Here is a 15,599-nt window from a genome sequence, read left to right as displayed (position 1 = left end):
AAATAGAATCCAAACACACTATAAGCGTGTTTGAGTAGTGAGGGATAAATAAATTTTAAGTTTTGGGGTAAAACTTATATATATATATATATATATATATATATATATATATATAATTTAGTATTTTAATTCGTATATTATGCATGATACTTTTTTTATTAATGAATTGTTTTACTATATTTCAAATTTTAATGACAGATTCTAATTATACGTGCGTATCATATTTACATATATTTTGAATAAAAATTAAGGATAAATTAAGGACAAAAGTTAAGGATGAATTATTTTGAATACAAATTAATTTAAATGTTTTTTTTTTTGTGTGTTTGATTTGATGGCTTAATTATTTGTAGGCGAAAAGAGTTCAATTAAACCTACTAAGGTCTATAGCCTAAATTATTAAAAAAAAGGAAAATAAAATTAACTCCTCATGACATATGTTCGTTCATACATAGGATATTTTAAAAAAGTCTTATCTTCAAAGCATTTTATTTGAGATCATCTCCAATGAATACAATTTATATAATCCATTTTAAACTTTTTATCCCTTATTAATTGGTCTTGATAATGTCACATTATAATTAAGTAATTGGTTGCTTCAATAGTATAGTTTTAAACAACAACTTGAATGATTCATTGTTAAATGATATTTAAATGTAAAAAAAAACACATTGTTTTAATCATTAGCAAATTATTGGCTATAGAAGTTGATTTTAAGCAACTTAACATCATATGTAGATTTTCTTAATGATAAAAGAAAAACACTAAATAGCAATATCTTAAAATATGTAAGTCATTAAATAATGAGCGTGAGTATTTTTCCATTTGGACGATTTCACGTCTGATTATAATGACATTAATCCAACGAGTGTTGTAAAATATATGTGATTTTTCTGTTCTGGTCATGAATATTTTACATTTTTGTTTGCTCTTTAATTTGCTTAATGTGCAAGTAGTCAAGTATGAACCACCAAAGCGGGTGTAAGAACTAAGAACATCTCGGAAAGAAGGGAATCGATCTAATTTGACTGGTTTTAATTTTAGCAGCTATTCAAGCTTGATATATTAATATCAAATCTTACATTAAATAATCATTTTAAAAAAATAATGTCAGTTTTACAACAATAAAATTTTAATATTTTGCATTGTAGGGAAACTAAATTCATTAACAGATAAAAATAAAATCAAATGCTAATATGCACTAAATAAAAAATCTTTAGTATTTAAAATGTGTTTCATATGTTGACGGCTTAGATTTTGCTGGTTTGGTCACGAGATGTTTTACGTTTTGTCTTGCTCTTCAGTTTGCTTGGTGAGCGGGCCTTTGCACATTAATGTGCTTGAGTTATGAGGGATAAAGAAATTTTAAGTTGCGGGGGAATATATATATATATAACATTTTTTATACAATTAAAATTCAAATAGTAAATAAATTTAGTATTTAAATTATATTGTACTTAAAATTCACAATAAATTAATATATAAATTATATTTTAGATTTATAACAAATAACTTAAATTTTGGTATTTATTTTCAACTATTGATCATTTCTTAAAAAATTAATTAAATTCAAGTTAAAATATAATACATTGAAAAATTCAGATGGTTAAAAAATTCCAGTATATAAATAAAGATAATACAAAGATAGTTTGAAATAGTTGATAATTTTTTTATTAGTTTTAGGAATAGGGTGTAAAATGTACGTGCATCTAACGAAAAGAAGAGAAATTAATAGATTAAGAGAATAATAGTAGATTTGTGAGAACAATGCTTATATTATGATTATTTTTTTTCTATTTTAAATTAGGTTAAACATGTAAGTTAGTCCATATATATGTTGTGATTAATTACTTTTGTCCTTGTATGTAAAAACTTATAAAATTGGTCCTTATACATGCAAATATTATTGATTTTTATTGTTTATTTCTCTTTTTACTCTTATAAAAAAAAGTCTCTTATATTTTGCATTATAAAAAACAAAAAATAACAAAGTAGCTTTCAGCCTAAAGATATACAATCGAATACGAATTTTGCATGGAATATTGGCAATCTTGTCGCATAAGATACAGAGCATAGACTAGTTGAGTAGTTGTCAACTGATAATGATGTTTTATATCAGAATTTGTTAGCAATAGCATAGAAAATAGGTTTGCATTGTTAATTTTCAAGAAAACACATTAGCATCGATTAGTGGTGGGAAACTAGAGTAACATATAGGGATTAAAACTAAATTTGACAAAAAATTAGGAAACAAAAACATATTTTTCCTTATTTTTTTTTCTTTTAAGTTCTGACAACAAGAATTTTAAAATACAGAACAGAACTGCTGCATACAAATATCAAAATTCAAAAGAGTGGGGGGAAAAGAAACAAAAGGAGACGGATGCCCCAATTCATTGCCCCTTGGGCCTTGGATCCTCCACGATACACGAGTAAAACGATGTTGAAAAGTGTCAACAGCTACTTTCTAGCTCATATATTTCCACCCAATCCATTTGTCACCTAACTAAAATCAATAATTCTTTTTTTAATAAAAATTCTGGTCCAGTCATTTTTTTTAAAAAAATTGATATTATATAAATTATAACTTAAGATATTATAGTTAGTATATTTAAGACAAAATTTAAAATATTAAATTATTTTATTAAATAATTATTTAAATACTTAAGTATATTAAGTATTATATAAATAAGTTTTTTATTAAATACATCGATGGTGTTTCCATTGACACACAATATATATTTTAAAAGTTAAAATTACGATAATTTATAATTAATTGATAGTATAAACTTCTCTATAGTAAAAATACATGAGATTAAAATTTTATCTATTTTTAATATACAATAGTAGACACTTTTATAATATTTATTAATATGTTTTATCAATTTAATTAAAATACATGTAAAATATTATCTATTTTATAATATTATGTTTTTCTTAGTAGAGATCACAAGATATTTTCAAGAAATAGATTCTTATTTGAGTCAAAAATTAATATAAATCATATTTTTTTTTTATTTTGAATTGAGTTGTGTGTTTAAGATTTAAATTTGAGATTACATTTTATCATATATATTAAGATTATTGTTTTTAATAATTGTTTAAAATGTATATGTATAGTATTTTTTAATTAAGTGCCATTGTACTCACATTTTATGAAAATGAATGATTATGATAAAATCAGTGAAAGTAATTTATTAAAGAATTTGAATGTATGGAATCTATAATTTATTTTGAATATTTTTTTTTAAGAATTCAAATTTTTATAATTTTAAAACAATTTTAAATAACTAAAAATTTGAAATTTCAATTTTCTTCTAAAAGATGGAAAATTAAAATTTTCTTTTTACAGTCTTCTTCATACAACATTGATCGAATGTGAGCGCAGAGAAATACGTATAACTAGCACACCAACAATATTTTTTTTTTCATCTTCATAATTTTAATTTTTTTATCCAAACACAAAATTTAAAAAATAAAAAAATTTCAAATATAAAATTTAAAGTTTTTCAAAATTTTAAATTTCTCCGTTCACATCCAATATAACGAGTCACGACAAAATGTGTTACTAAGTAAGGCACAAAATGAAGCAGCCTTGTAACGAAACTAGTTTTGGGCTAACACGTGAGGCCTCCCCACACTCTCGACCATTCTTCAGTCTTCAGTAACTACGTCACCACCGCCTCTCTCTTCCCACCCAAAGCCCTCCCTTCCAAACTCTCTTCTCTTCGGCGACAAGCTCCCGGAGGCAACCTTTTCCTACCTCGACTCAGACGGCGAGGTGAAGACGACGACATTGTCGGACCTCGCCAATGGGAAGAAGGCGGTGCTGTTCGCGGTCCCCGGCGCGTTCACCCCCACGTGCTCGCAGAAGCACGTGCCTGGCTTCGTGGAGAAATCCGGAGAGCTGAGGGCGAAGGGGGTGGATACAATCGCATGCATTTCGGTCAAAGACCCCTTCGTCATGAAGGCATGTAACGCAACCTTCACCAAAGCCATTGGAGTCGAACTCGATCTCAGCGACAAGCCCGTTGGGTTGGGGGTTAGGTCAAGGCGTTACGCGCTTTTGGCCGAGGATGGGGTTGTGAAGCTCTTCAATTTGGAGGAAGGTGGTGCCTTCACTTTCAGGACATCCTCGACGTTCTTTGAAATTATCGTAATTCTTCTTCTTCCCCTTTTTAATCGGGTTGGGGTTTTGTTAATAACGTGGATGGGTTATTATAATAATATCCTGGGCTGGTGTTGAGCAAGTTTAGTAGTGTATCATTTTTTAAAGAGTGGGTAAATCGGAATTTTGTTGAAGCATTCTTGTAACATTTTAAGCTTACATACAGAGTACTACCTGTTTCTTGAAAATAATTGCACTTCCTAGTTGCTGCTCTGTTGAACAGGTAGGATTTACTATGCACTGACGCTTTTAATGATCCTTGCTTTGACTTCTGCGATGTGTTTTGATGGTTAGAAACGTGGGAATCATTGTCAGTACTAGTAACCTCTCTAAGTATGTAGGCTTGTAGAGATCACGATGTGGAAAATTGGATTGTCTTGCCGTCATTAAATGATTGTTTGTTTTAAGAATGCGTCTTTCAAATTCAAGCAAGATGTAGAGCATGGTAAGCAAATGATATTTTGTGTTTGATTTTTTGTTGGAAGATTTTAAAATGACCGTTGAATAAAAAACTACAAATTCTTATTTCTCACATAATATACACATACTTGCATGAAAGTTTGTGTCCATTCAATCTAACTTTAAGTCAAACATACTAGTAGTTTAGTGGCTAAAGTAGATCAATTCTCAAAAGCCTTCTAACTTGTGTATTCGTAGGTAGTTTCAATTGAGTTAAATAAGAATCATGCTTAATTATCAGTTTAACATTCAATAATTATATCAAGTAAAGGAATTTATATTCCTTTGAAACGATGGAAATGGGTGGAGGAAAAAAGTAGTACTAATGTAAAAACGGAACCCAAGTTTTGTCCCGTTCCATTGTATACAAGAAGATAACAAAAAAAATTATCTGTTTATGGTTCTCAAAGAATTTTAGAATCAGATTACTTTGATTGTAGTATATACATACAGTTGATTTAAATAAAAGATTATTCATTATTCAATACGATTTACCCCCAAATCAATCTGGCTAGTAATAATAATGTTTACAAGACAACCTAACCTCCAGCAATAAGCACACTCCAAGCTTTTCAGTCAGATCTACCAACTTCATGCTAAATTTGTTGTGCAGTTCGAATATCACCCTGAAAAGGTTACTGAAGTAATAATCACTACAACAAAATTGAACGCCGTTTCACTACGCAAAAGAGATAGGATATGTGAAACACAAGTCTGGAATTATTCTTTGATGCTGAAACTTCTGGCAAGATTGCGATACTGTGCCTCGGTGTGTGCGCTGAAAATTTATTACCGTTTGTTTCTTTTTGGCAAAAACTGGTGGAATTTCAGCCTCACAAAAACCATCAACAATGACATCCAGCTAGGAGATGCAGAATCCTTGACCTAGTGTGATGGAGACCTACGATATTTCATATTTCTTTGAAGTTGATACTCATGAAAACCTCCCTCAAACATGTTCCTGCACTAAAAAATACGCTCCATTGAAATGTTGAACATCGAATTTTGGATCCAGCCCTCTAATCTTCATATCATCAATGAAATGTTATTAAACACTTGAATAAAATTTTGGGCATATAATTAATAAACAATATTTCTTTTTTTAAAAAAGAAAAGCAATATCAAGCTTCGGGCGTGTTTTCAAATTTACTTTATTATATATCTGACTTAATCAGACAAACAATTTATGTGTATTGCGTCTTTAAAGAGCCATTAAGGAAATGTGTTAATTATTTATTAAATAAGTTATTATCACATGATGCCATGCCTTATATATGATATAAATTTAATTATGAAACCTATCAAAATAAATTTAAAAAAAAAAAAACTTATTTCGATAAGTTTCACTAAAAAAATTATTGAGATAAGTTATAGAAAAACTCGTAAGAGGCATGATTCATTTTCATTTGTTAAAAGAAGTTTCACGCAAACTTTTCCAAACGTTCAATTATCAATAACTAAAATCCACAAAGAACTGTGAATAAACAATTAGGATTGCGAATAGTCTTACCATTTTGAGCTTGTATTAACTTCCTTTTCCCTAGGATTCTGACTTCGTCTCCCCTCCAAGGTGTTTAACAATCCTCCTTTTAGATGTAATATCAGCAGAAAGTGATGTTTGATAGTCTAGAACATACATATTCTAGATGCGCTATGTTATCAGGCACCTGTCCTTATTTTCCAATCATATGCATTGAACAATCGGGCAAGGATTTTACCTTTACATTCTTCTAGTTATTCAGTCCTCTAATGCTCAATTCTGAGGATACAAATTGAGCCTCTCGCAGCATTCCCTCCTCTCTTAGTCCGGAAATTAGCTGGTAGCACATGCTGACATTTAAAAGCAAACCCCTCTCAACCATTTCCCTATACCAAAAGTATGCACCATTGAAATCTTTTAAGTCACAAAGTCCCTTAATCAGAATGTTATATGTATCAACTTTTGGAACCAGTCCTTTAGCCTTCATATCATCAACAAGATGCTTTATTTCTGAAACCCTTCTATCTCTAAGATATGCAAGAATTAAGGAATTGTAAGTCACCTTGTCGCAATCAACTCCCTGATCAACCATCTGTTGGTGCAAAGACATTGCCTTCATAACATTTCCATCTTCAGCATAACTGTAAATCATTTCATTATATACAAATTGATCCGGGACCAAATCCATTTGTAACATTTCTTGAAACATTTTATCCATTGTCACCACGCCTTCCTTCCTGCATGCATAGATCAAAGGGTGAAAAGTCCCAACTGTAGGTTTTATGCCAAGAATCTTCATCTTGTCATACAATTCAAGGCATTTCTGGGTGTTTACTGACTTGGCATATCCTGAGATCAGAGAATTGTATGTTATTACATCCGGGTTACATCCCTTGCCTGCCATTTGGAGAAACAAATCCTCAGCTTTCTTTACTCTTCCATTTCTTCCGAGTCCATTTATCAAAGTATTGTAAGTCACAAGAGTTGCATCTATTCCACTTTGTATCATTTCATCAAAAAATCTGAAAGCATCTTTCAATTTAGTCAATGAGCAACTAGCTTCAATGAGCATATTATATATTTCTGCATTTGGAGAAACCCCACGACCTATCATATCTGCAAGCACAATCTCAGCATCAATAAGTTTACGATCTTTGCAAAGACAATTTATTAGAGAACCATAGCTGATGACATTAGGCTTTATCCCTGCCTTGTCCATTTCATCAAGAAACTCAAAACACCTGACAAAATGGCCCTTCTGGCCATAACCATTAATCAACGAGTTATAGGTTTCCACAGTAGGGGAAACACCCTTCTCTACCATCCTCCTAACCCATGTCTCTGCTTGGTCCACCTCCCCAGTTTCACAGAACTTGCTAATCACAGTATTAAAAGTGATTCGATTAGGCTCCAACCCTCGTTCCTCCATTTGTTCAGTTGTCAGTATAGCTTTCTTCACATCACCCTCTTGGCAATATGCATTCACCAATATGTTATATGAAATCTTGCTTGGAGTAACTCCATTTTCCACGAGTTTGGCCAGAACCTCTTCAGCCTTTTCAATCCTCCCAACCCTGCATAGTCCATTCAACAAAATACAATAAGTTCGCTCATCGATTCTTATTTCTTTTCCATCAAATAAACCATCATCACCTGCACCATTCGAATGATCATCAAACACAACACTCAAAAACCCACCAGGCAAAAAACCACTGCCCTCCATCTCTAATAACACCTCCCTCGCATCATCCACCCTCCCCGAACCACAAAGACCATTTAACAAGGAATTATACGTGACAAGATTACACTCCACATTCTGTTCCTTCATCCTCTCCTTGAAGCCTAAAGCTTCCTCTATACCACCCACCTTACAGTACCCATCAATGAGCGTGTTATAAGTAACCGTATTCGGAACCATGTTTCTCTGAATCATTTCATCGAACAGCTTCCGAGCATCCTTGATTCTTCTCACCTTACACAACCCACCCAATACCAAGTTATAAGCGAACACAGAAGGGCCCATTCCATCCTTTACCATGGATTTCATCAACTCAAAACCCTTATCGAGGTCCTTCAACATCACCGCCGCCTGAACAGCCTTTCCATAAGCGACAGCATCGGGCCGAGTACCAGAATCGATAAAGTCGGCGAAGACAGCGAGGGTTTTCTCGAAGTGTCGGGAATCCACCAGGGTCCTGAGCAAGCGGTTGACGGAACGCGTGGAAGGGACAAAACCGTCTTTTCGCATGGTGGAGTACAAGTCGGTGGCTTCGTCGAGCATTTTGGAGACGGAACAGAGCCATAAGAGATTGTCCGAAAAGAAGGGTTTGGAGACGTGAGCGTGGAGTTCGGAGAGAGAAGAGAAAGCGGTTTTGGTGAGAAGAAGGGATCTGAGGAACCTTCTTGCGGTGATCGTGCGACCGCGACTTATTAATGTTTCGAGTTTTTGAACCTTTTGAAGGCGCTTCTGATATTGGGGATCGGATTCACAGAGTGTGAGTGATTGGGAGCAGAAGAAGGAAATGGAATTGTTGAAATGCGAATTGGGACGAAGACGGAGAGCAGAACGAGTTCCAAAACCCATTGTGTTTGCTCTGTAATTCACACATTGCTGGAACTGCAATTCTTCATGGGTAACTCGCTTCCCAAATAATTTGGGTCATTCTTTTTGGGCCGTCCTTTCGGCCCAATTTATTTCTGTACACAATTTAAATCTAAGCTAATATCTTTGATTTTTAAAAAATTGAAAATGCAATCGTCAACCGAAAAGATTTTAAAAATATATTTTTAATCCTTAATGTTAATATATTTTTTTTATAAAAAAAATTGTGTTACTATTTGAATAGAGTTGATATAATATTTTAAATAACATTGACAAAATAAAAAAATAATCAAGAAACTGAATTATTCAATCCTAAACACAAACTTAATATTATGTTTGTAGTGAATGATTTTTTTTATATAAAAATTGTTTCAATCTAAACCAAAAACGTTCCTATTAGTATATGAAAAGGCAAATTTTACCACTTAAGCGTTAACATAGTTGGCAAATAGTTTGGTTTCTTAAACATAATTAGTCAGGGTTTGCAAAATAAATTTGACATTTTGTAAGTATTTGAAAAAATTGGAAATGAAAGAAAAATAACAGTTTTTTGGAGGAAAGATGTCCTTGATTTTTCTTATTGTTTAATTAACACCCATTGGACAATTTGTTAATGTGATGGGTAGAGTGTAGGGTTTTTTTTTTTTTTTTCTTCAATTATTTATAGATTTCCATCTTACATCTCTTTATTTTATTCTTTTGAAAAAGAAAAATCTATCATTTTTACTTTCTTTCGTGTTCTTGGTAAAGGAAGGGGGAGATAGATGTAAAAATTGTGATACCATGATCAGTCTTATTTAGTCTCTGTTTATATTTCTAGAGTCAACTCGTCTATTGCCATATTGTGCTAGGGTGTTAGCCTTTAGCAAATACATAGAAAATAAATTGCAAGAAGCTTCTACTAGAAATTCTGTCTCATTATGTCATGTCTTTTTGTTCAGTATTCTTGGAGTTGGAGGTTATATAAGAAGTAATCCCTTCGTCAGCCATTGAATTTTCCCGTCAATTATTTCATCATATAAATCAAGTCATTTTAGTTGTTAACTTTCTTTGGTATAACATTAACTTTGTTGTTTCTATTAGGAAATCTGTGACTTGCACTTCAGAAGGCACAAGGCACATCTCTGTCAAATTTGACTAACAGTCTAACACAGAAGAAATGCAAAATGGAAGTTTGTGTATCTTATCCCATTTCTTGAAGCTGCTTATTTTTTTCTTCAAACAAATACAATGTAAAGAAAAGCAAAAGTTAAAACAAAAAAAACCCTACAATATCATATAAACAATCCATCTAATGTTTGCTCCCCGTAGTAGGATCGATGCCACATGATCGCTGCGTTCTTGTTCTGTGTACTTCCCTTTCATGAGAAGAATTTCAGTAATTTCTTATATATCTTTGCAGTATATTCACAAGAAAAGTAACTCTTTAGAGTCACTGACTCTGATTATGCAACACCTTAAAGAATGACCACCCTTTCTTTTTTATACTAACAAGCTGTGATTAGCCAGAACTATGTTGAAAACACTATAATACACGTTGATATGAAGGCACAGAAGCTGAAATAGCCGAATGAAGTGCCAAACCCTTCTAGGAGTTGGGAACAATGGTGCCAACATATCCAAATGCCATGATGAGGAAGGCAAAAGATTGGATAAAGAGGAAGATGAAGAAATGGTTTTTCCCGAACATAACATCATAGCAGCCACAAAAGAAGAGGTAGAATGCGACACCAAGTTCCAACAAGTGAATCCTAATGATATTTGAACACAAAAACAACCAATGTAGGTTAGCAGCCCAAAATCATATAAAACTTACTACTTAGAAATCAGTGAAAGTTATCAAATAACTAAGCCAAGAATGCTTATTCATACCTGTCTCCAATCCTGAATCGAGGCTTTTTAGGTGCTTTACCTCCTGCTTTAGCCTTGAGAGCATCACCAAGTTTTTCAGTGACAACCCATTCGTTCACTCGACTGGCCTCAAGTAGACCAATAATTGTTGCCTTTGTTCGATGCAGAGACATGACATTCTCAAAGAGAATCCAGAAGACCATCAAATGGAGTGACCTGAAACATAGGAAACAACGAATAAAGTCAACAAAGTTTTACTTGCTAAACAGGGAACTTGTTTTTAAAATTGGTTCATGTGATTTGAAATCAAGACCTTGGAGTTCCAACTGCATTTAGAATAGTGATGATGGAAGGGATATAGACAGCTCCCCACTTTGGGACCACAACCTCAGGCACCAAAACTGTTGCAGGTAATACAATGCAATAAAACACAAACGTGTTGATGTGTGCTACGACCTTCCGAACAAAGAAGAAGCTGTAAATCACATGTATCTTCTTCCACAATGACACTTTCTGCAATGGACATAACATACACATGAATTTGGATCATAAGCAGTCAACATAGTTTGTCTTGTTCCTGCATATTCCTGATAAATGAAAATTCAAGAAAACAAAATAAACTTACCTTGTTGTTTATGATCTCCATGGCCATTTTCCTAAAAAGATTGGCTGGGCCACAAGACCAACGGTGCTGTTGGTAGCGGTAGGCCTTGAAAGTACTTGGCAACTCATTTTTAACCTGTAGCCAAATGAATAGCTCATATCAGAAACAAATTGATAGCACACACACAGACATAAAGTACAACTATTAAATAGAAGTGATATATCACTAAAAGATGATTTAAACATGAATTCTCTCAACCATCAGGTTTTGATAACATTTAATTATAAGGATTTAGCTCTTCTAACTTAAAGATATTTATAAAGTAAGAAAGCAAAGCTTCCAAGATACTTTAATTCAAACCATCAAATGAAATATAATAACTAAGTTTGAAGAAAGCGAACCTTCAAGTCAGACAAGTATAAGAATTTCCATCCTTTGAGACTGGCTCGCACAGCCAAGTCCATATCTTCCACTGTGGTTCTATCCTTCCATCCACCAGCCTCATTCAGCGCCGAAATTCTCCATACTCCCGCAGTCCCTAATATAATTTACAAGAGTACAAAAAAAAAGTGGCTAAATCTTCATGCCACACACAAAAAAAAAAGAGAGCTAGCTTTCACTATTGCACAAAAATGAAAAATCACTGTTCTTGTTGTTGTTGTTGCTGTTGTTTTTTTTTTTTTTTCATAAAAGAAAGTGGACAGAATCTATTTCGATTTTTTTATTGTATAAAGTGAAAATATTTGTCATCATATTACCGTTGAAACCAAAGAAGGCGTAAGTGGAAGACCCCACTTCTTGTTCCACAGTAAAATGGTAATCTAGTGACATCTCTTGCATTCTGGTCATCAAACATTCATCGGCATTCACTGGAATCACAAAATAAATCAATAAATCAATAAATTGCCTCGTCAACAACTTAGCTGCAATGAAATTTGCAATGCCATTTTTGTAATTATATTGATTTTGAGGGAGTTAAAAATAGATCCAGTTGTCGGTTAGTAGAGATAGACAGTGACTACGAAATAAGGTCCACCATTAAATTTGCACATGCAACTGCCGGAAGCAGCAGAAGACAAGTAAGGGGAAAAAAGGGAAGATGAAGAAGCACAATAAGAACAATGATGACAACAACAACCACAATAATATCAGCAACGGTGTTGTTTCTCACAAGTCAGAAATACCCTTTGAAATATAATATACACACATGCAGGTTTCAAGTATTGCCCACCTATGCGGTAGCATAAATCAGCAATAATAATATTTGGACCCGCTCAAGTATTCAATTTACTAGCAAAACAACAAATTAGTCACTGGAGAAAAAAAATAGGTACTACTTAGGCCCGAAACTACTCTTTATGTCAGTGGAGTGTGGCCCTTCACTAGTACTCATTTTAGAATTTATAGCACTCTTGAAAGTCACCCGTAGAACACCCATTTTTCCAAAACATTATCATCTTCATTTTTATTTTATTTTATTATCATAAGATCACATGCTCCGGAACACGGTTTCTTAGAAAAAAGAAAGTATTTTTTAGTAATTTTATTTTATTGAAAAAATTGTAGTTTTGCTTAATCATATATGCATGGAATCATTAATGTTTCAATCATGTTGTAAAATACATGGAATTAAGGTAATAAAATTTGCCAATTATTTGTATTATGATATCAAAATTATTATTTTTTTCTCTCTTTATCTACTTACTTATATTATTTTTCATTAATGTTAAAAAAATAATAATTAACTATAAATATATAGAAAAAAATAATTAATATATCTAAAAATTAAAAAATGTTCTTAATTTTTTTTTTAAAAAAAATAGTCTTAGGAAGAAAGAGTATAAGAAAAGAGATGAAAAATAATATATTTTGAAACTCGGCTGGGTTATGCAAGGGCTCCTGAGTGAAATTTCTGTGTTTGTTAAAACATTCTATTTTGACTTTCTTAGTTACTCACTAATTCAGTCAACAATCCATTTTATTACCTCCAAATTTAACTACCCGTTTCCGCATTAAGCAGTGGTCCAGTGTTTATCTATCTGACTTTTCGGCCACACAATGACACAACCAAACCCTATTCAGCTATATAAATGAATTCATTAGCAAGGACAATATATACGAGACAACCATTATTATTGTATCATGGTTAATCATCTAACAATTCATAGATGACTTTTGTCCCCAAAAAGAGGTTTACCAATCTGAATCTGCCCTTCCAACTTTTTTTTCTAGAGCACGAGCCACGGGACAAAACTCAAAAGAAATCAAACCACGGAAATGCAACTAAAAAGAAAGAGAAGTAACACTTCTGAACTATAGTTTTTGGAGAGGAGTAGAAACAGTGGGTCCCACAGACACAAAAGAAGTGAAAAAACGATAAGAAAAGAATACGTGGCTTAAATCAAAGGTAACCACGAAAGTTGAAGGTGGTAGAGTTAGACTGCGATGTGTACACGGTTGTTCAACCACAAAGTGGGACCTACCCCTAACCCCAACCAAACTAGTTCTTGAAAACAAGTTCAAAACTGATAACCCACCGACAGTTTTTAAAACACAAGCTCTAAATTTACGACATGCAATCTAATCTAAGATACTAGTCTTAGATTAATCCAACAAAAGCCGCCATCAAGAAACCCAAATTCTAAATTAAGCAAAGGTTGTTGTCGTTGTGATTGTTGATGTTGAATGTTAAGAGTTTAAGACTCGACAGAAAAATAATTAAAAAAAATGATTACCAAATTTCCACCGTGCTTGAATGAGGGCTAATTCGGGATTGTGCACGAGGAATGGAACGGTCCGCCACAGGAAATCAGGCTCTGGTTGAAAATCAGCGTCAAAGATAGCAACACAATCACATTGTTTCACGTAGCTACGCTTCATGCCTTCTTTGAGAGCCCCTGCTTTGTACCCATTCCTATTGTCCCTAACCTCATACTTTATGTTCACCCCTTTGCTTGCCCATCTTTGGCATTCAAGCTGCACCAACTCCTGCGTTTGTATTATTCAGCCACACACAAAAAAAAATGATTCAGAATGATTCCAAATTCACAATCACATCATCAGTACGGTTCAGTTATAGTATATTTTTAATATATAGCAACATCATTCACATGGAACATTTAGTGCTAATTAACCTTGATTGTTGGGTCAGTGGAGTCATCAAGGACTTGTATGATGATCCTATCTGAAGGCCAAGAAAGCCCACATGCTGCTCCAATAGACAACTGATAAACCTGAATTTTTTAAGAAACAACGAGGGAAACTGATCAAGATCGAGGCTTTAAAAGTGTTGTGCTTAACATAAGTGTTTAAAGTGATCGATGATGAAGAAAAAACTAAGTTATTTTATTAGTACCTCTCTTTCGTTGTACATGGGGACTTGAACAAGAACCATTGGGTAAGAAGAGTTTCCCAACTCTATGTCGTCCTTCATCGGTTCCCACTTGTAACGTTTCTCTGGCTTTCTCCCAAACAACTTCACCAGAGTGATGACAATGCCCATGTAGACCCTCTCGATGAACATCATCACCGACATGATCAAGCACAGAAACACTGTTATTCTCAGCAACGGGACAATGAGTGGCGCTTTGATTTGGTTCCAGACCAATGCAAGCTGCATGGTGAAGTCATCTTTGGCACCTTGAAACGCTTCGGGGAGAATGGTACTAGAAGAAAAACGATCCATTGGAACCGTTTTGAAGTTAAGTGAGGAATGGGAAGCAAAGCTAGCTAGGCCAAGCTCAAGTGGTGGATCGAAAAGGGTTTAAAAGAACCGCTTCGGTGGAATATATTTTTTTCTTTTGGTGATTGTTATTATGCTTCTGGGCCACGCAAAACAAAGGAAGCAGAGCTGGAATGTCAGTTACTCTAGCACAATACACCCCCTCAAAAAGAAAGCTAGAGAGAAAAGGATAACATGCCAGTTCTCAAAACACTTCACTTTTCTTTCTTTTGCTTTTAACAAGCTCTATATTATGGCAATGAGTGATGATTCTCCTGAAATGGGGAGACCACAACGCTTGTGCCAAATCCTGTTATCAAACCAAGAGAAATAGAACACCGCATGTACAAAATGCAGAAGCAGAGAATAAAGGAATAAACAAACCAACAAAAAAAAGAAAAAGAAAATGAAGGGCTAAGGGGGAGGATTGAGGAATGGGAGAGAATGTTTTTGTTTTTAGAGGTTCTCTCTGTGGGTGACTTGCATTCTCTCTCTTCTTGTGCCTTTTATAATGTGTTTAGTGTTTACCCTCTGAATGCTTAAGGTCTCAGGTAACTGTTAAGTACTAAGTTCTGCATGACATTTGATTTGCCAAATACTAGATTAATTGCAAATATTTTCTTTCTTTCGTTTTTTAACTATTTTAACTAATATAATACTATTTTCTCTTCTCCTTTTGTCTCCGAACCCCTCGCCCTGGCCCACCATATTTTA

General features: G+C 33.5%; 2 protein-coding genes and 1 pseudogene across 4 annotated transcripts; 1 reads left to right on the top strand and 2 right to left on the bottom strand.

The window, feature by feature from the left end:
• The first annotated feature begins 3,621 nt into the window (after positions 1-3,621).
• On the top strand, positions 3,622-4,559 carry LOC114407158 (annotated as a pseudogene).
• A 391-nt stretch (positions 4,560-4,950) lies between these two features.
• On the bottom strand, positions 4,951-8,735 carry LOC114407157 (pentatricopeptide repeat-containing protein At5g12100, mitochondrial-like). Of its 3 annotated transcripts, none has more exons than XM_028370155.1 (2): positions 6,138-8,735; positions 4,951-5,651 (listed from the first exon to the last, which is right to left on the bottom strand). In XM_028370155.1, exon 1 carries the CDS (start codon positions 8,689-8,691, stop codon positions 6,358-6,360), a length of 2,334 nt encoding a protein of 777 aa, XP_028225956.1. In that variant the 5' UTR covers positions 8,692-8,735; the 3' UTR covers positions 4,951-5,651; positions 6,138-6,357. The 3 variants fall into 3 exon arrangements, with proteins under 3 accessions (XP_028225956.1, XP_028225954.1, XP_028225955.1); XM_028370153.1 differs by having other exon boundaries at positions 4,951-5,593; XM_028370154.1 differs by having other exon boundaries at positions 4,951-5,588.
• A 1,141-nt stretch (positions 8,736-9,876) lies between these two features.
• On the bottom strand, positions 9,877-14,849 carry LOC114407156 (glucomannan 4-beta-mannosyltransferase 9-like). The gene is made up of 9 exons (XM_028370152.1): positions 14,520-14,849; positions 14,299-14,397; positions 13,900-14,152; positions 11,923-12,033; positions 11,566-11,702; positions 11,186-11,299; positions 10,874-11,073; positions 10,582-10,776; positions 9,877-10,460 (listed from the first exon to the last, which is right to left on the bottom strand). The coding sequence occupies exons 1-9, from the start codon at positions 14,847-14,849 to the stop codon at positions 10,298-10,300; spliced, it is 1,602 nt and encodes a 533-aa protein (XP_028225953.1). The 3' UTR covers positions 9,877-10,297.
• Positions 14,850-15,599: the final 750 nt, after the last annotated feature.

This window comes from Glycine soja, chromosome 3 (assembly GCF_004193775.1).
Source record: "Glycine soja cultivar W05 chromosome 3, ASM419377v2, whole genome shotgun sequence".
NCBI lineage: Eukaryota > Viridiplantae > Streptophyta > Magnoliopsida > Fabales > Fabaceae > Glycine > Glycine soja.
This window is presented reverse-complemented; position numbering and strand designations above follow the sequence as displayed.

What these genes read in the sequence shown, in the direction of transcription:
- LOC114407157 (XM_028370155.1), bottom strand. Translation starts at nt 8,691, where the DNA reads ATGGGTTTTGGAACTCGTTCTGCTCTCCGTCTTCGTCCCAATTCGCAT.
- LOC114407156 (XM_028370152.1), bottom strand. Translation starts at nt 14,849, where the DNA reads ATGGATCGTTTTTCTTCTAGTACCATTCTCCCCGAAGCGTTTCAAGGT. An exon ending in CCACTGACCCAACAATCAAG is followed by an intron (nt 14,153 to 14,298) that starts GTTAATTAGCAC and finishes ATACAAACGCAG; the next exon opens with GAGTTGGTGCAGCTTGAATG. An exon ending in CGATTCAGGATTGGAGACAG is followed by an intron (nt 10,461 to 10,581) that starts GTATGAATAAGC and finishes AAATATCATTAG; the next exon opens with GATTCACTTGTTGGAACTTG.